Source organism: Ambystoma mexicanum, chromosome 3q, assembly GCF_040938575.1.
Source record: "Ambystoma mexicanum isolate Mex_15411 chromosome 3q, UKY_AmexF1_1, whole genome shotgun sequence".
NCBI classification, from domain to species: domain Eukaryota; kingdom Metazoa; phylum Chordata; class Amphibia; order Caudata; family Ambystomatidae; genus Ambystoma; species Ambystoma mexicanum.
This window is the reverse complement of record NC_090926.1, coordinates 1,108,823,626-1,108,838,398: the sequence shown is the minus strand read 5'-3', so window position 1 is coordinate 1,108,838,398 and position 14,773 is coordinate 1,108,823,626. Positions and strand designations below refer to the sequence as shown.

At 46.6% G+C, this 14,773-nt stretch overlaps 1 protein-coding gene across 3 annotated transcripts in view; it reads left to right on the top strand.

The window, feature by feature from the left end:
* CAMSAP3 (calmodulin regulated spectrin associated protein family member 3) overlaps window positions 1-14,773 on the top strand; it is a 529,863-nt gene that overhangs the window by 446,611 nt on the left and 68,479 nt on the right. For all 3 annotated transcript variants that reach the window (XM_069603871.1, XM_069603873.1, XM_069603872.1), the window contains 2 exons: window positions 5,899-5,960; window positions 13,083-13,173. In XM_069603871.1, coding sequence (XP_069459972.1) covers window positions 5,899-5,960; window positions 13,083-13,173 — 153 coding nt within the window. The remainder of the gene's footprint in view (window positions 1-5,898; window positions 5,961-13,082; window positions 13,174-14,773) is intronic.

Sequence of the window (14,773 nt, the reverse complement as noted above, 5' to 3'; positions counted from 1 at the left end):
ACAAAAAATGGCTAGAGCGGCAAACTTGACTAATTTCCAAAACCGCCCGAATTTGGCAGATGAGACCGAGATTAAATGATTTGCCCACGATGACAAGTGGGAGAACCAGTATTTCGTCCAGTCTGCGATTTAAGCACTTGACCCCCTCTCCTCATTGCCTTAGTTCACCCAAACCTTTGGGTTTAGAAAGCTAATGCATTTTAGAGAGCTTCTATGGAAAGTATGCAAATCACACAATAAACTAACCTGAAAATGTACAAATCATTATAGAAACATCTTCAAAAAAGAGATTATGGTAATAGCATTATTTTTCCCGTCTGGAATGGGCGATTACAGTAGCTGCATGCAAAGCCACGTGAACCTAAACAAATGTCCTTTTGAAATAAAAGAAATGTATAAACATTTAAAAACACACAGTAACGAAATTGCAGTTTAATTCGGTCTTATATCGCATAATGGACACAAATACTGGAGCCCCCACTTGTCATTGTGGGCAAATCATTTTATCTCAAGGGGTCTCATCTGCCAAATTCGGGACTTCTTAGAAGTTGGTCAAGTTTGCCGCTTTGACTATTTTAAAACATGTTTTATGAAAGGCCTTCCTCAAGCTTTACTAGAATAGTGAGTTGCCTCATCAAGCACAGTATTTGAACATTCATGTGTATATATATCCAACCACAAACGTATTTGTATTTATTCAACACAGCATGCAGCATTATGCACCCACTCCCATTGCTCATCCACGATTTGCACTTTTTAAGGGACAATTGCCCATACCCTTTGGCCCCCCCACTGCCGAATGGGCCGCTGGCCACTGAATCCCCACATGGTATTGCTCTGGTGGCACAAATCGAGGCCACAAGAACATGTGCTATGTTACCCTGCTCTTGGGGTGTCGCGTGAAACGTGTGCCCAGATCATTGGGAACATTGCTGTGGCAAAGTCAGGACCGTTCCGCCGCCCCAGACAGTTTGTGTTCCATATTTGTTATGGTCTATTACATTGGCATAGGCCTGCATAATAGTGTGAAGTTGGCCACCCTAGCCACTTGGAAGTAACAGTAAGGTGAAGAATAAAAACAGGTTATATCTCCCCCTGTATTATCCTGGGATGTGTATGGTCGTGGCTACGCTGCTGCGGCTGTACCTGTAGTCCATATGTCTTTTAATAAAGCGAGGTGTTGCTAATGACTTGGAAGTCAAGCTACCCTCGAAGTTCTGGGAATCAGTGTTTCTAAATGCACGTCACTAGTGGAACACCTTTTCTGCTGCTCTTCTCAGCCTACATGTTTCAAGCTGTGCTCTTGTATGGATTACTTGTAACATTTGTAAGTTTCTTTTTTATGTTTTTTGTTCTCTGTGAAACACGTTGATACCCCATGGTGCAGAGAAGGCTCCATACGCAACTATTAAATGCAGTTTGTGGATCATGTGGACCACTCCTTGTAGGCTTGATACCAGAGAAATGTAACCTTGGATCCCGGAAACATGGGCTATCGGAATAACGATGTATAGGAATCCCCAAGCCTCCATGTAAATCTAAAAAAGATTCAAGCTGCAAAAATACTGTTACATAGAAGTAATACTCGTATGCTGGTGCCCACATGATAGTCATGCTTGCATCTCCCCAATGGTTACATCATCTTCTGAAGTGTTCCTTTGACAGATGGTTAGGGTTATTGATGAAATCGCTTAAAAAGGTAGTCTTGTCTGATAATTGTTCACAGCCTTCCTCGGGTTGCTGTATTAACCCTTCTGGCTGGCTAGGACTGTGAGTAGAGCACTGCTTTATCCATGCTTGCCTCTTGTATTTAGGTTGACTGCTTGATTCCTTGTTAGGTTTTCAGAATGGTAGCCGGGGCAGTTTCAAATCTGCCTCATCTGCACTGTGGTCTGATTTCCCATCGGTCAATGCCAAATACTAATCAGATTTGGGTGGGGCGCTCTGATAATGGGTCAGCCTGTTACGGCTGCATAAACGGGCATTGTTGGGCATATAGTGGGTGGTGATCAATAGTGGCGCTTGCCTTCTTATGACATAAACTGGTACGGGATTATCTGTTCGTCATCCACACCATTTCTTTGGCTGTGCTGCCACAGCAGACTGTGGTGGGGAGGGGGGCGGACATCTGCTTTGGTTTCACACTGCTTCTCATGCAGAGATGTATAGGACTTTAAATGCACCAAGAACACCAGACCTCTACTGCCCTGGGGTGTGAGCAAGGTTTCTCATCCAGGAGTTGATTTTGGTATGCCAGGCCCCACCATGGCTTTGTCTCTCAATACCATGGCCTTATTTTATTTTGGTTATTTATTGAGCACAGACCTAGCTTGGAGAATCAGCAGAGAACTGTACAATATTGTTTAATACTAGTACAAGTAAAGGGGCACAAGGGGCAGCAGGGCTCTTGCATCACAATTAAGCAACAGAGGTATGTAGGTGTGATTGGCCGGTGGGTGGACTTGGGGTCTTTATGGTGTGTGAAGATGGTGCTGCTTGAAGAGGGGCTTGTGCTTTTTTATGAATTACTTGACGTGTGGTGGAGTCTGTTGATTGGTCTGAGGTTCTACAGGCTAGGGGAAAAGATTGACAAACATACTTGCCCATTGTCTGCTGCTCTCACAATGCCAGCACCTGGGAAATGTGTGCACTATATAAATGTTTCCTTTGATGATATGGGTTTAGAGTATGGCCTGGTTGCCCTTCATGCTGTCCCACACAAGTCTCTGGGTTGGTACTCTCCTAAACATCTCGTCTGTCGTGCCAGAGGTCCAGTCTCTTCAATCCTGCAGTGTTGTACAACCTTTCCTTAGACATGGACTAGGAAATGTGACCATCGATCATTCCTCGCGATCACTTGGATCATTTCCTAGGCTTCTATGACTTTACATTATATGAAGAACAGGTGTTTTTTTTATTGTCCAGCATTTACCCTGTCCAGGGCCGTTCAGATCCCCAGTGAGGGATGGAGATGATCTGCAGGCAGCAGGGATCAAGTAGGTCTTTAGCTCGTGTCCTAACCTAGTCTAGATCGATGGACACAAGTGGAGGAGAGATGAAGTGGATTTATGGGGAGGCACTCTAGTAGTGTAGAGAACAACACCCAAAATCCAGTTGGCTGGAAGCCAGCAGGTGTTGGGAAGTGTGGCAAATCATGGGATGATGTCACTTCTCCCCAGGAGGGAACCCTTCCTTTTAAAGCTAGGGAGGTGAGGCTTCTTCACTATTTCTCCCTCCTCCCCCAGAGTTGGGAAGAAGCAGGAGGACCTCTCATGGAGGTACTCCCCTCGTGGGAATGGTGACTCCTGTCCCATGATAACTCTCTAACTCTTGAGGCCTTGATCTCTGCAAACCCCAGCTAACCAACCTGAGAGTACTACTTTTATGTATTGTAATACTCCCTCCTGTACTCACTTATAGGTTGACCATAAGAAGACCAGGAAAAGACAAGGGCATTTGCAAACCTTTCAAGTACTGAGCAGAATAATATCCTATGAATGATGCCGATTACTCCCTGGTCAAAGCTAGACAGCACTGAGAAGAGGAGGCCCCAAGTAGACCTGAAGATCATCCCATGGAAACCAATTAAAGACTTTAAAGCTGGTTCCTCCCCAGCAGACTGTCAAACTATAAAGAGGAAGGACTACAGAAGGGGAGAAGCCGGCATGAATGCTGGAAACCCTCAGAAGTTCAAATCTGGGAGCGTAGAGATGAGCTGCAGAAGTCCGTACTCGGCAGGGAGGATACTGAGTCCAGGTTGGTGGGGTGCTCTAGATAAGGCAGGAGTGTCAAGTCAACCAGCAGCTGGAAGGTCGTCGGTAGCGTGACCTCGCTAAGGTGGACCATTCGGTTTGACAACTGTGGCAGAACTAAAAGAACAAGTACCTCGGAACACTAGTGCGGAGCGGAAAACCGAGAAGAAAAAAGGGCTGAGCGGAGCCGGCGAATCCAAGACCCCAAGACGAAACGGTGAAGTGGTTGCTCCAAGAAGGTAACTGAAGCCATGGTAGACCTGGTATGGGCTTGGGAAGGATTAAGGTGTGCATTGGGAGTAATCTACCTCTTCACAGTAGCCACCCTAAAGCTACTGACCCTGAATAGCGTATCTGAAAATGTGTCCCTTGTCACAGTATTTACAAGGAAGAGTGCATAGGGAGTAATATCCCTGGTCAGTGTTTATAAGGAAAAGTGCATCAGGAGTGATGTCCCTAATTTCAGTGCTTGCCAGCAAAGCAAGACTGACAGAGAGAACTAGTACGGGTGGAAAGCATTGGGAACAATCTCCCAGGCCCTAGTGACTCCAAGGTTTGCAATCCAAGTACCTGGAGCAGAGGTTGGAAGGAGCTGTAGGAACTCTTGGGAAACGTCACAAGAACTGTGTAAACCACTTGGGATAGCCCGAGAAGGGAGCTATTCTCCTGGTTTGTCAATCGGACTATTTCATCAGACCAACGGGTTAAGCCTGGATAGAACCCATTAGTATTTGGAATCTTCAATATTGGTGAAAGTTGTGATATCTAGAGAACGGGAGTCACTCTCTCGATTCAATCACAAGACTGTAACTAAACTGAGGAAAGACCATGGTTATCTGGAACTTTCCAACACTGTTGAAGGCTGCTGACATCAGGAGAAGGGAGTCCTTCTCCTGGTGCACTTTGAATTTAGGCTTTGGGGGTCATAAAATGTGTGATTGATCCCTAGAAAGAACCAGGGGGAGGGAGCCATCCTCCTGGCTAACTTTAATTGGGTATGATTTAGTGGTAGAGCTAGTGGGGAGCAGAATCTGGGACTAAGAACTGTTATTTTTGTTGGACAATCATCCTGATGAGCACCTGAGTTGCCGTAGGTAGGGAACCCGCTTTTAGAATAGGAAGAGTTTGGTTTCCTTCCTTTATTATAATAAAGGTTTGTAGCCAAAAGGGTCATCTCTATGTCCGCCTCCTTCCTCTAGTGTGTCACTGAAGCAGCACGTTGTCTCATTGCCACAGAAGTATTTTGGAGATGTAAAGGGATGCCGGTATGGATGTGGGCAACACGGGTGTGTTTTTTTTAATGGGGCAACACAATTGTCATGGCTTCTGTAATGGGATCACATTTTCTTAAAATGAAGATGGGCAGGCTAGCATCTCTGATCTTTTAGAGTAGTTTCAGTGCCTTGTAGGGGAGAACATTCTAAATTGCTGGTATACCATTTTGCTCGATATGTACAGATTTGTGTTGATGCGACGCAAAGGAACCCTGACACAGGTTTGATGTTTGATAGGACACCCTGATCTGCTTCAGGCTATTTGAGAACTGGGTTGTTGACTGTGTGACTTAGTTTGCAGAGCTCTCCACCATACCAGCGGGAAGTATTGACTGGGTCTGCGTAAACTAGTACTGTCACTAGAAGACCCACCTTGACTGCTGTACATTGTACCTGTAGCAGAGTTTAGTAAAGTGCTGTGGAGAGTTCCTGTCGCTCCAGTCTTTGACTGCTTGCAGGAACTTCATTACCTATCAAGGGGCAGAATTTCATGGGAGTTCCCATGCGAAAGTGCATTGAGAACCCAATCGTGTGCTCAGATTTCCCTGTGTGTTGCACAGCTAGCATGTTCAGTTTCTTTGCATTCTGGGGTTTGTAGCCCTGTATTTATAATGGGGAAATAAATGACTAATACCAGATTGCAAATCCGGGACAGGTGGAATTAGTCGCGCTTCACCTGGGATAGGCAAGTTCATACCTGGGCATTAGTTCTCCGCCCTCATGGATTTTGTTCAAACCCCCTGATGCTCTTGTCTTGTGCGGGGCTATTGCATTCAATGTGAACCAGAACATTACTTGTGACCGACTATTGAGTGTGAATAATGTTGAGTAATAAGGGTCTTCAATGATGTGCAATCTTTCTTCTCTCACAGTGCCTCACCGGTCTTCACGTTTCGACACCCTCTTCTGCCTGGGGGGCAGCTGCAGTCTCCAGGTGAGTCTGCCGCCTGCACTGTCTGGGGGTGAGCCCAGTCAGTTCTTTGGAAACCTTTTTCAAGCTTCTGATTAGATAGTTTTTTATTTTGCTATCGCTGTAGTCTTCAGCGATCACCAGAGCAGGCCTATCCATTAGGTGCAGTTGGCCGTTTCAGCTACTACCATTATGTAGCTCCTTGCAGCCCCTCTTGTATATCCTTTAGCCACTGTGTCTGATCTTTTTTTAAAAAAAAGTATGCTTTCAATAATACATGGTTTTAATACTGTGATCAATATATAAACCCCCAGAAAGGGACAGCCATGCTGGAATCCAAGCCAGTGTCCTGAAAGATTAACATGGATGTCCAGAGCAAATATAACTAAACAGCATATGCAGTTTAGGCAGTTGGGTGTTATCAGCCCTGTTCATTACCATGCTGCAGCCTTAAGTCTTTGTTTAAATATTCACCATAAGAACCAAACTTGTGGGTCTCCACTGTGCACTTCTGACAGCCAGTCGCAGTGGGTGGGAGACAGGCAGTGGGGCATACATGGAGAATCTGAGGAAGGGTCATGGGGACGCATGTGGGGCTGATGAAGAGTAATGGTAGCGGACCAGTGGAGACGCGCAGACCTACATCAAGCGTCTGAACAGGTGGTGGCCATTAGTCTAGAGTGTGGATCAGGCTGGTGTCCATGTGCCTTCTAATGTACAGTCACATGGTCATTGGCGCTCTGCAGAGGGTGCATTTGCTGCAAATTAAATTCAGTGTTGCAGAATGCCATCTATGATTCTGTAGTAGCCTGAATCCTTCTCTAAAAGTGAGGTCTGCTAACTGGACAACACTTGTATAATTCTCAATGCTGAAAGTAGAGTGCAAACATGCAACTCTGCTGAGCCGGTCTATTGACGCCTCTCCGCAGCTGCACTGCAGATTGTCAGCATGTCAGTTGCAAAGTGGCACAAGCTTTCCTGCCAGCAGACCGATGGAGCCCAAAGTTTCTGCAGCCTGGGTCTGTCTTTATAGGTGGGCAGCTCGGATACAGAATTCTGTACTTGTGTGCTGTGAAGGCATCATGAAGCAAGACCCAGACTACCGATTAAAAGGTAAACAAACTGAAGGAGCCTATGGAGTATTGCAAAAAATACCCGTGTAAGCGGTTGATGAAAACTCTATTGAAAGCCCGTCTCAATTTGTTTCCTACAAAAGAAATTTTAGCTATCCGAACTGCTACTAACGAGAAAACATGTCGTCTTTGTAAAAATCCTGAAACTACAGAATCTATAAGACATCTCCTGATGGTTTGCCCGGCGATCGCACAGGAAAGGGACGCCTTTTTTGGTCCCTTGCTTATAAACTCTTTCATCAACGACGAAGATACGTGGTGGAACCGTCTAATTACAGGAGCTCAAACTAGATGGCTAATCCCGACGGCAAAACTTTTAAACATCACCATGGAAAAGATTAGTCACCTCTGATATCTTTGATATCGAACGAGAAAATCCCCTCAATTTTGACAAACCTTGGACGGCGCAAATAAGCTATATGTAATCATGAGAACTTCCTTTGTAAAAATCTAACAAAGATTATATACAAATAATAAAAAAAAAATAAAAATAAAAAAATATATTTATTAATGCTTCCTCCAGCTCTAAACTCACTTTCCAGCTCCCCTTCTCCAAGTTCAAAGCAGATCAAAAATGCCTCGGGGTTCCTTTCCCCAAGTAAGTGGCACAGTTCGAAAAGGGCCTTAGGGATCCCTTCCCCCAAGGCTGCAACACCTTCAGCTGGCCAATGTTTAATCAGTTTCAAGTCTCTTAATTTTCACGACCAGTTCCTGGCCAGCCTGAATACCCTTCAGATTCAGGTACTGCAGACTGCTAGTCTTCCCATTCACTTCAGCAATCTTGGTTACCAATAAAGATTCCTTACCTGGTCTTTCCGTGACATTGCCAGACAGTGTTTCCTCGGTCGAGGTGCAGTTGTCGGACCACACGGTCCACCCGCAACCGATAACCCTCGGTATCTTGCCCACACTCATTTCTCCTCTACCGCACCTGTGCTTCAGCTTGCATGCACTCTGAATTCTTCTTGCCAGGCATTTGGCTTTGCCACGGTGTGTTATTCCACACATCTTACTCCGTGGCGCTTACCCTCTTCCACCACCTTGCTTTCGTACACTTTATAAATGTTCATCACTTGCTTGTCACTTTATTCATAATGTTGCATTCTTTGCCTTTAAAATGTTCATTATGTGTTTTCCACACTTGTTTCCATACATAAGCTGCACAAAGCTTTCCGTCCGTTTCGTATTCAGTAATACGTTTAAAGCAGTTCTTCAGTTCAAGATTCAATATCGCATGCTTTGCATTTAAATTCCTCACTTTAATGATCAGCGTTTTGTTTGTAGCATTAAATACCCCCTTATTTGGGTTTAGAGTCACTTGCACATACAATTCCTTTCAACCAGCATCGCCATATACCTCGCTGTAGCCCCCAGGAGTACCCCGGTATGAGTGGTCCCTCTGTTTCACTCACCGGTCATCAGCGATTCCTCCGGGCAGTCTCCCTCTTTTCTGTTCTGTGTACACTGCTCTGTGTCCCCGCAAGCTGCACTCTCCTGCCACAAACTCCTCTGTGGGCTGCTCTCTTTGGTGCTATCAACGGCCAGTGGAGTTTGCATGTCCGCAGTGCCCGACAGCTCTGGCTGTGGGCATTAGGCAACGGGGACTCCCTCAGCCTTGCTCCTTTCACAGCCCGGTCGGGCCCTATTGTCGGCTTCCTGACAGCACAAGGACGCTGGTGTCCTGGCTTCAAGGGATGACCCTCCTCGTCTGCTTTCTCCTGGCCCGGGATCTCCTACTGGATCTCCCCACCCCCCCAATGCTGTTGGCTCCACCCTTTATACACCTGTGTCCCCTTAACAGGGTGCAGGTGTGATCCCCTGTGTAGAATTGCCTGACTGTAATCAGTGGTGGTCTTGGGACAGGTCTGACACTCACAAAAGTTGTCAGGCCTCGTCCTGGTCTAAGTACCGGAGGGGTGAGATAACATGTTGGTGTGTACCACTCCTAGTCACCTGAAGGGAAGTCATTGGCAACAGACTATTGAGGCAGGTGGAGAGCAAGGCTGGTTATCGCATGGAAAATGGGGATACCATGTCTCGGCCACGCATACCCTCTTATTAAACCATTTCCTATTTCTCCTACCTTAGTGGCATTTCCCAGGATCATCCTGGAAGGAAGAAGAGGGAAAAGGGTGACTATAGCCCATAAAGGGTGCTGGGACTGGAGGTTCGGGGGAAACCACGTCTCGCCGAAGACTTCCCATGTCTCCTCCACCCAGGTAATACTCCCTTGCATATCCACCCCAAGGGTCGGTATCAAAAAGCGATAGAGGATAATAGGGGAAAAAGAAGTGAGGGCGCTCTCCGGTTCCTCGCATAGCCCCAAGAGCGTGGTGCAGACGAAACTCTAAATTTAAGACATGTCAGGTTTTGACATGGTGGTCTCTGGGAATCAACAATTATATTGGCAAAAAACAATTGGTGTCTTATCATTGTCAACTTGGTTGCTAGTTACTCATCCCACTGACAGGACCATGTGCATCAGCGTCTAGAACTGGGGTGCGCCCAACACCAATTTGGCACAACCCACAAAACCCTCTTTTATGCTCTTTGAGAAAGGCTTGTCTCCTTTAAATGCGGCCTTGGTTGGCCCGATGGCTGTTTGAGCAGATTTACTGAAGATTTACTGAAAAGTGTCACTGGGTTACCAGCTAGTGGCAGACTCTGACTTGTTACTAAGCTGTTGGGATGGTAGCCATTTCCTCCCTGAAAGGGAGAAACTTGCTCCCTTGTGCTTTCAAAGTCCAGTAACTAAGCAGCGTGCTTTGTTGCTTTTCAGAGCTCACAGACAGGAGTGAGGGTCTTCCAGACAGCTTCATCCCCATACCTGATGTTTCTGCTGGCCTCTGCTGCTTGGCGGTCTGTCAGATGTCCGAATAGTGCATGGTATGCGATTGGTGTGCTAGGGTCGTCCCCAGCCATATGTGTGCGTATCCGGTTTTGCAGGTAAAGAACTTAGGAGTCATTTTCATTGCATCATAATCGATGAATGCCCAAGTTGAGGCTATTTGTAAGGCAGGCTTTTTTCAACTCTGCGTCCTGCATAGGGTGTTACCACTTCTCCCAGCTCGACTTAGGCCCTTAGTTACGGCCTCTTTAGTATTGAGTCGACTAGACTACTGCAACTCGCTCTTGGTGGCACAACCTTTATATATGCTGCATCGCTTAGTTACTTCAGAGCTATGCAGCACGGATTTATACGGGTTCTCCATACAGTGTTCACATTTCTCCCGTTCTCAGATCACTTCACTGGCTGCCAGTTCTGCAGCGGGTGCAGTTTAAATCACTGGTGATAGTACATCAGGCCTTTTATGGGTCAGGTGCAAAATATCTCCAGGTAAAGTTTGTCCCTTATGTGCCTTCCCGTGATCTACGTTCGAAAGACTCTTGTCTTCTCGCTGTTCCCCATTATCGGTTTGAGCGAGTTGGAGGACGCTCCTTTTCGGTGGCTGCTGCTAAGCTGTGGAACTCACTGCCGGTTCCACTGAGATCCACGGCTAACCACCTGTCTTTTCGTCGACTGTTGAAAACCTTTTTGTTTTAAGTCTCCTTTCATTCTATGCTTCTCTGATGGATCTTTCTGCAGGTCTCTGACAGTGCTTCGGCGAGCGTTCGCTTTATAAAATTAACATAACATAATTAACATTGATCTGTGGAGACCCACACGGTTAGCTATACGACTGCTTGGAGATGCTCCTGTGACGTGGGGATGAAAACCTACTGGCCTAGTCATCCTGCAACTAATCCACAACCAGAGGGGACCGACTGCTGTAGTGTCTTCTGTTTTGAGGGTTGCCTCTTGGGAGTTCAATGATATGTTTTCTGTTGGTATCATTCCTCTGTTATCAGTGGCTCTGCCTGCTGAGCCTATAGCCCAGACTTTGTGGCTGGGACTCCTCCCCACACCGTTGTCTCCCGGACCTCTGCAACACACTCTGCCTTCTTCACATCTGGGCAGAGGGGGTGTTGCCCCTGACCCCAAATCCATTGTTGCTCCATTCGTCGATGCCTAGAAACTCGTCCTGATGACTGGTCTTTCTACCACTGAACGTCAACGGGATCTGTCTGTGGATCTCAACCCCGCTCTCCATTCTTCCTTCCTCAATATTCGCATAGACAGATCTTCACCTGGGTCTCCTTGAGGTTGCCTCCTTTGCTGCTCCCCTAAAAACATAACATTTGACCGTTTATGCCCATAGACAAGAGCTGTCTTTTATTTTTGTCCCCTTGTTCCTTATGGGCAAGATTTTGGAAATTGTGTAAACCCATTAAAAGTAGTGGCTTTTTGGCTGTATTTCTTAAAGTAACCTGATCATGTGGATCGATTATTCTTGCACAACATTTGATGGAGTATATTTTCAGTGATCTAATATGTAAGCATTACTCTGTCTGCTTAGGTGTGTAGCAAATTGACACCCCACACAGATCCTAAATGTAAAGCCTGAACTGGTCTGAGTTACCAATTGGAGGGTAAGGGGAACCAATGGGGAAACCCTGCTTAGCCACGGACAGACTGATCGTCCGATGTCCTTGACCAAGACTTGTCTTTATCAAGAAGGACACCATGTTCTTAATCAAAGTGGTTGGATCCAGACAGGCCGGTCCAACTGCTGAGGTTACCAGAGCTTGTGTGGGGTTACCAGTCGCCAAAAGCTCTGCTTTAACTGGGTTGAGCTTCACATGTTAATCTCTCATTCATTTATCCAAAGACAAAACACGATTTTTAAGGTGTTACATTTAAGACGGTGGAAGCAGTTCTGCGAGCGGTCCCTTGAGTATCGTCTATGTAGGTGTATACATTCTAATGTTAAGTTAGGATTCTAGTTGTATGACTTGTTGGACATACTCTGTGTTACTCCACGCCCAGAGATCTGCTATGACGCAGTTAGCAGTCGATGTGCTCTTTCCTACTAGATAAAGGTGCGCTTCATTTCGGAATGCCCAGATGGGTACTCCGGTCCAAAGGGAATTTGCTTCAGGTGCTGGTGGCAGAGTAGGACTGGCTCTGGCCATGCATTCAGGTACTTTTGGGACCCGCCTACACTTGGCATTTCCGGGTTGATGTGGATTCGTGCAGAGGGCTGTGCATTGCATGCTTCTTTCCCCTCCCCCTCTCTCCCACACACTGTGGGAGCCTTGCTGAATAAGCACGTAATAGCATTATAATAACTTTAATCAAGTTTGAAACAGCACCACCGCCTTCCCCTTCCCCGTCCTGGCTCGAAGGGAAGTTGTGGTCTTTCTATCGCAGCAGCCCTTTGGGTCAAGTTACAAATGGGCGAACACTGAGGGTTCTTGCCAATACATCACTCATGCCTTCAGGTGGGAAGAGAGGCTGCACCCTTTAACACTGCCATCCTCTCGCTCCCTGTTTTTGGGGTAGCTGTCATATTTGGTACTCGTCTAGAGTAATTGGCAGGTGTGCTCCACAGAATTGCCCCAGCCTTACGCCTGTGTGCATTCATCCTCCGCCCTGGAGGCAGATGCAGTGTATGAGGGCCATGGGTGAGGTCCTTTGTATTAGAACATACACACCAGAAGCCAGGATGTGGGCATTTAAAGGGAATGGTGGAAAACCACTGTAAGGAAGGGGGGAGGGGTGGAAGCTACTTGATAATAATTATGCTACATCAATAAAATGGCACTAGATTAGTCTAATATTTTAGGGCGGTGTTCTGTGATCACGTTTTTATAAGCAGCATGGTTTAGAGCGATGAAAAGTATGAAACGCCTGATACGAGGGAGAAGCTGGGCTCTACCAGCGTATGGGACCAGCAGCATAGGAATGAAACAAGTATTCAAGTGTGAGGCCACTGATCTGGGGTAAGGGTCAGGCTGTATTGAAAGCTAGCAGTTCATCCTATGATCCTGCTCTGGGCCTTGATTGTGTCATAGGAGACCAGCAATATGGGACTTTAATCTGATTTTGGAGTCTTATAAACTCAGTGAATTTGTCACGGTGTGCCGTCATGCCCCTTGTTCCGCTCTAACCTTTGACCGTGCTCTGTTACAGGCTCTATGCACCACTCTACGTCGATGTCACAAGTGGATGGCTTCGGCAAAGTGGAAGGCTTCGGCAAGACTTGGAGTAAGAAGCAGCTGAGGTGAGGCGAGCGAATGCTCTGATGGAGCTGGATGGGTTGGGAAATTCATGGTTTGTCTTTTCCAAGGGCCAGGTTCTGTTTGTGGGCCACCACCATCCACAGAAATGTTACTTTAGCCCCTAGATCACTGGCCCTTCTTGTCCTATGAGGAACCAGATGATTGAGGGGAGCTTAATCTGCGTTTCTCGTCTAAACAATGGGAGCTTAACCTCTTGTTTTCTAGTCCCCAGCACATTGACATCTATAATGTGTTTCATTATTTCCTCTTTTTATAGATGGGCAAAGTCAGGCTTGCACGCGACTTCTTGCTACAGGAGGTTTATGCAGCCAGTTGCTCTCGTCTGTTTCCACCCTCCCCTACGTGTTCACAGTTCCTTGCAGCAGCTTAATCCAGATCGGCCCAATGGCATTTTGTCATCACAGCGCTTTAGGGACAGTCTCCTTTCTTTTGAAGTGGAGATCCTCACTGTTCTCAAATGTAGGAATGGGGATGAACCTTCCTTCCTCAATTGAGGGGCATGAAAAAGCTTGCCCGAAAGATCCTGGCTTTAAACACACCTCTAGCTTCCGGCATCAAATTATCTTTAGAAATCAGGAGATGCAGAATAAGACGTTGCCTTCTCCAAAATCTAGCTTCCAAGTGTCAGAGTTGTGTAGCTCCCAGATCTGCAACCTATGACGTGCCAAATGTATTGGACTACAAATACCATCAGCCCTACCAGAATGGTCAATGGTGACCGCTCATGGTCCAACACATCTGCAGAGCCACAGGTTGCAGACCGGCTCTGCCCTCATTACATATCCGAGAAAGTGTCCACCCACAAGCGACTTGGACATGCCTAGCACACGCCTAGTACCTCGCTTATGTTCCTTCATGTTGCTTTGCCCACTTGATTCCTCAAAGCCATACCAAAGATTGTGCATGGACACATCTGGCCTCGACGCAGTGATCTTGAATATAAGCAACCATCCCTGTGATCATGCGCTACTCATTTCCTTCAATATCAGCAGCCATCCCCCTGATCATGCGCTACTCATTTCCTTCAATATCAGCAGCCATCCCCCTGATCATGCGCTACTCATTTCCTTCAATATCAGCAGCCATCCCCTGATCATGCGCTACTCATTTCGTTCAATATCGGCAGCCATCCCCTGATCATGCGCTACTCATTTCCTTCAATATCGGCAGCCATCCCCTGATCATGTGCTACTCATTTCGTTCAATATCGGCAGCCATCCCCTGATCATGTGCTACTCATTTCCTTCAATATCAGCAGCCATCCCCCTGGTCATGCGCTACTCATTTCCTTCAATATCAGCAGCCATCCCCCTGATCATGCGCTACTCATTTCGTTCAATATCGGCAGCCATCCCCTGATCATGTGCTTCTCATTTCGTTCAATATCGGCAGCCATCCCCTGATCATGTGCTTCTCATTTCGTTCAATATCGGCAGCCATCCCCTGATCATGTGCTACTCATTTCGTTCAATATCGGCAGCCATCCCCTGATCATGTGCTACTAATTTCCTTCAATATCGGCAGCCATCCCCTGATCATGTGCTACTCATTTCGTTCAGCAGCCATCCCCCTGATCATGCG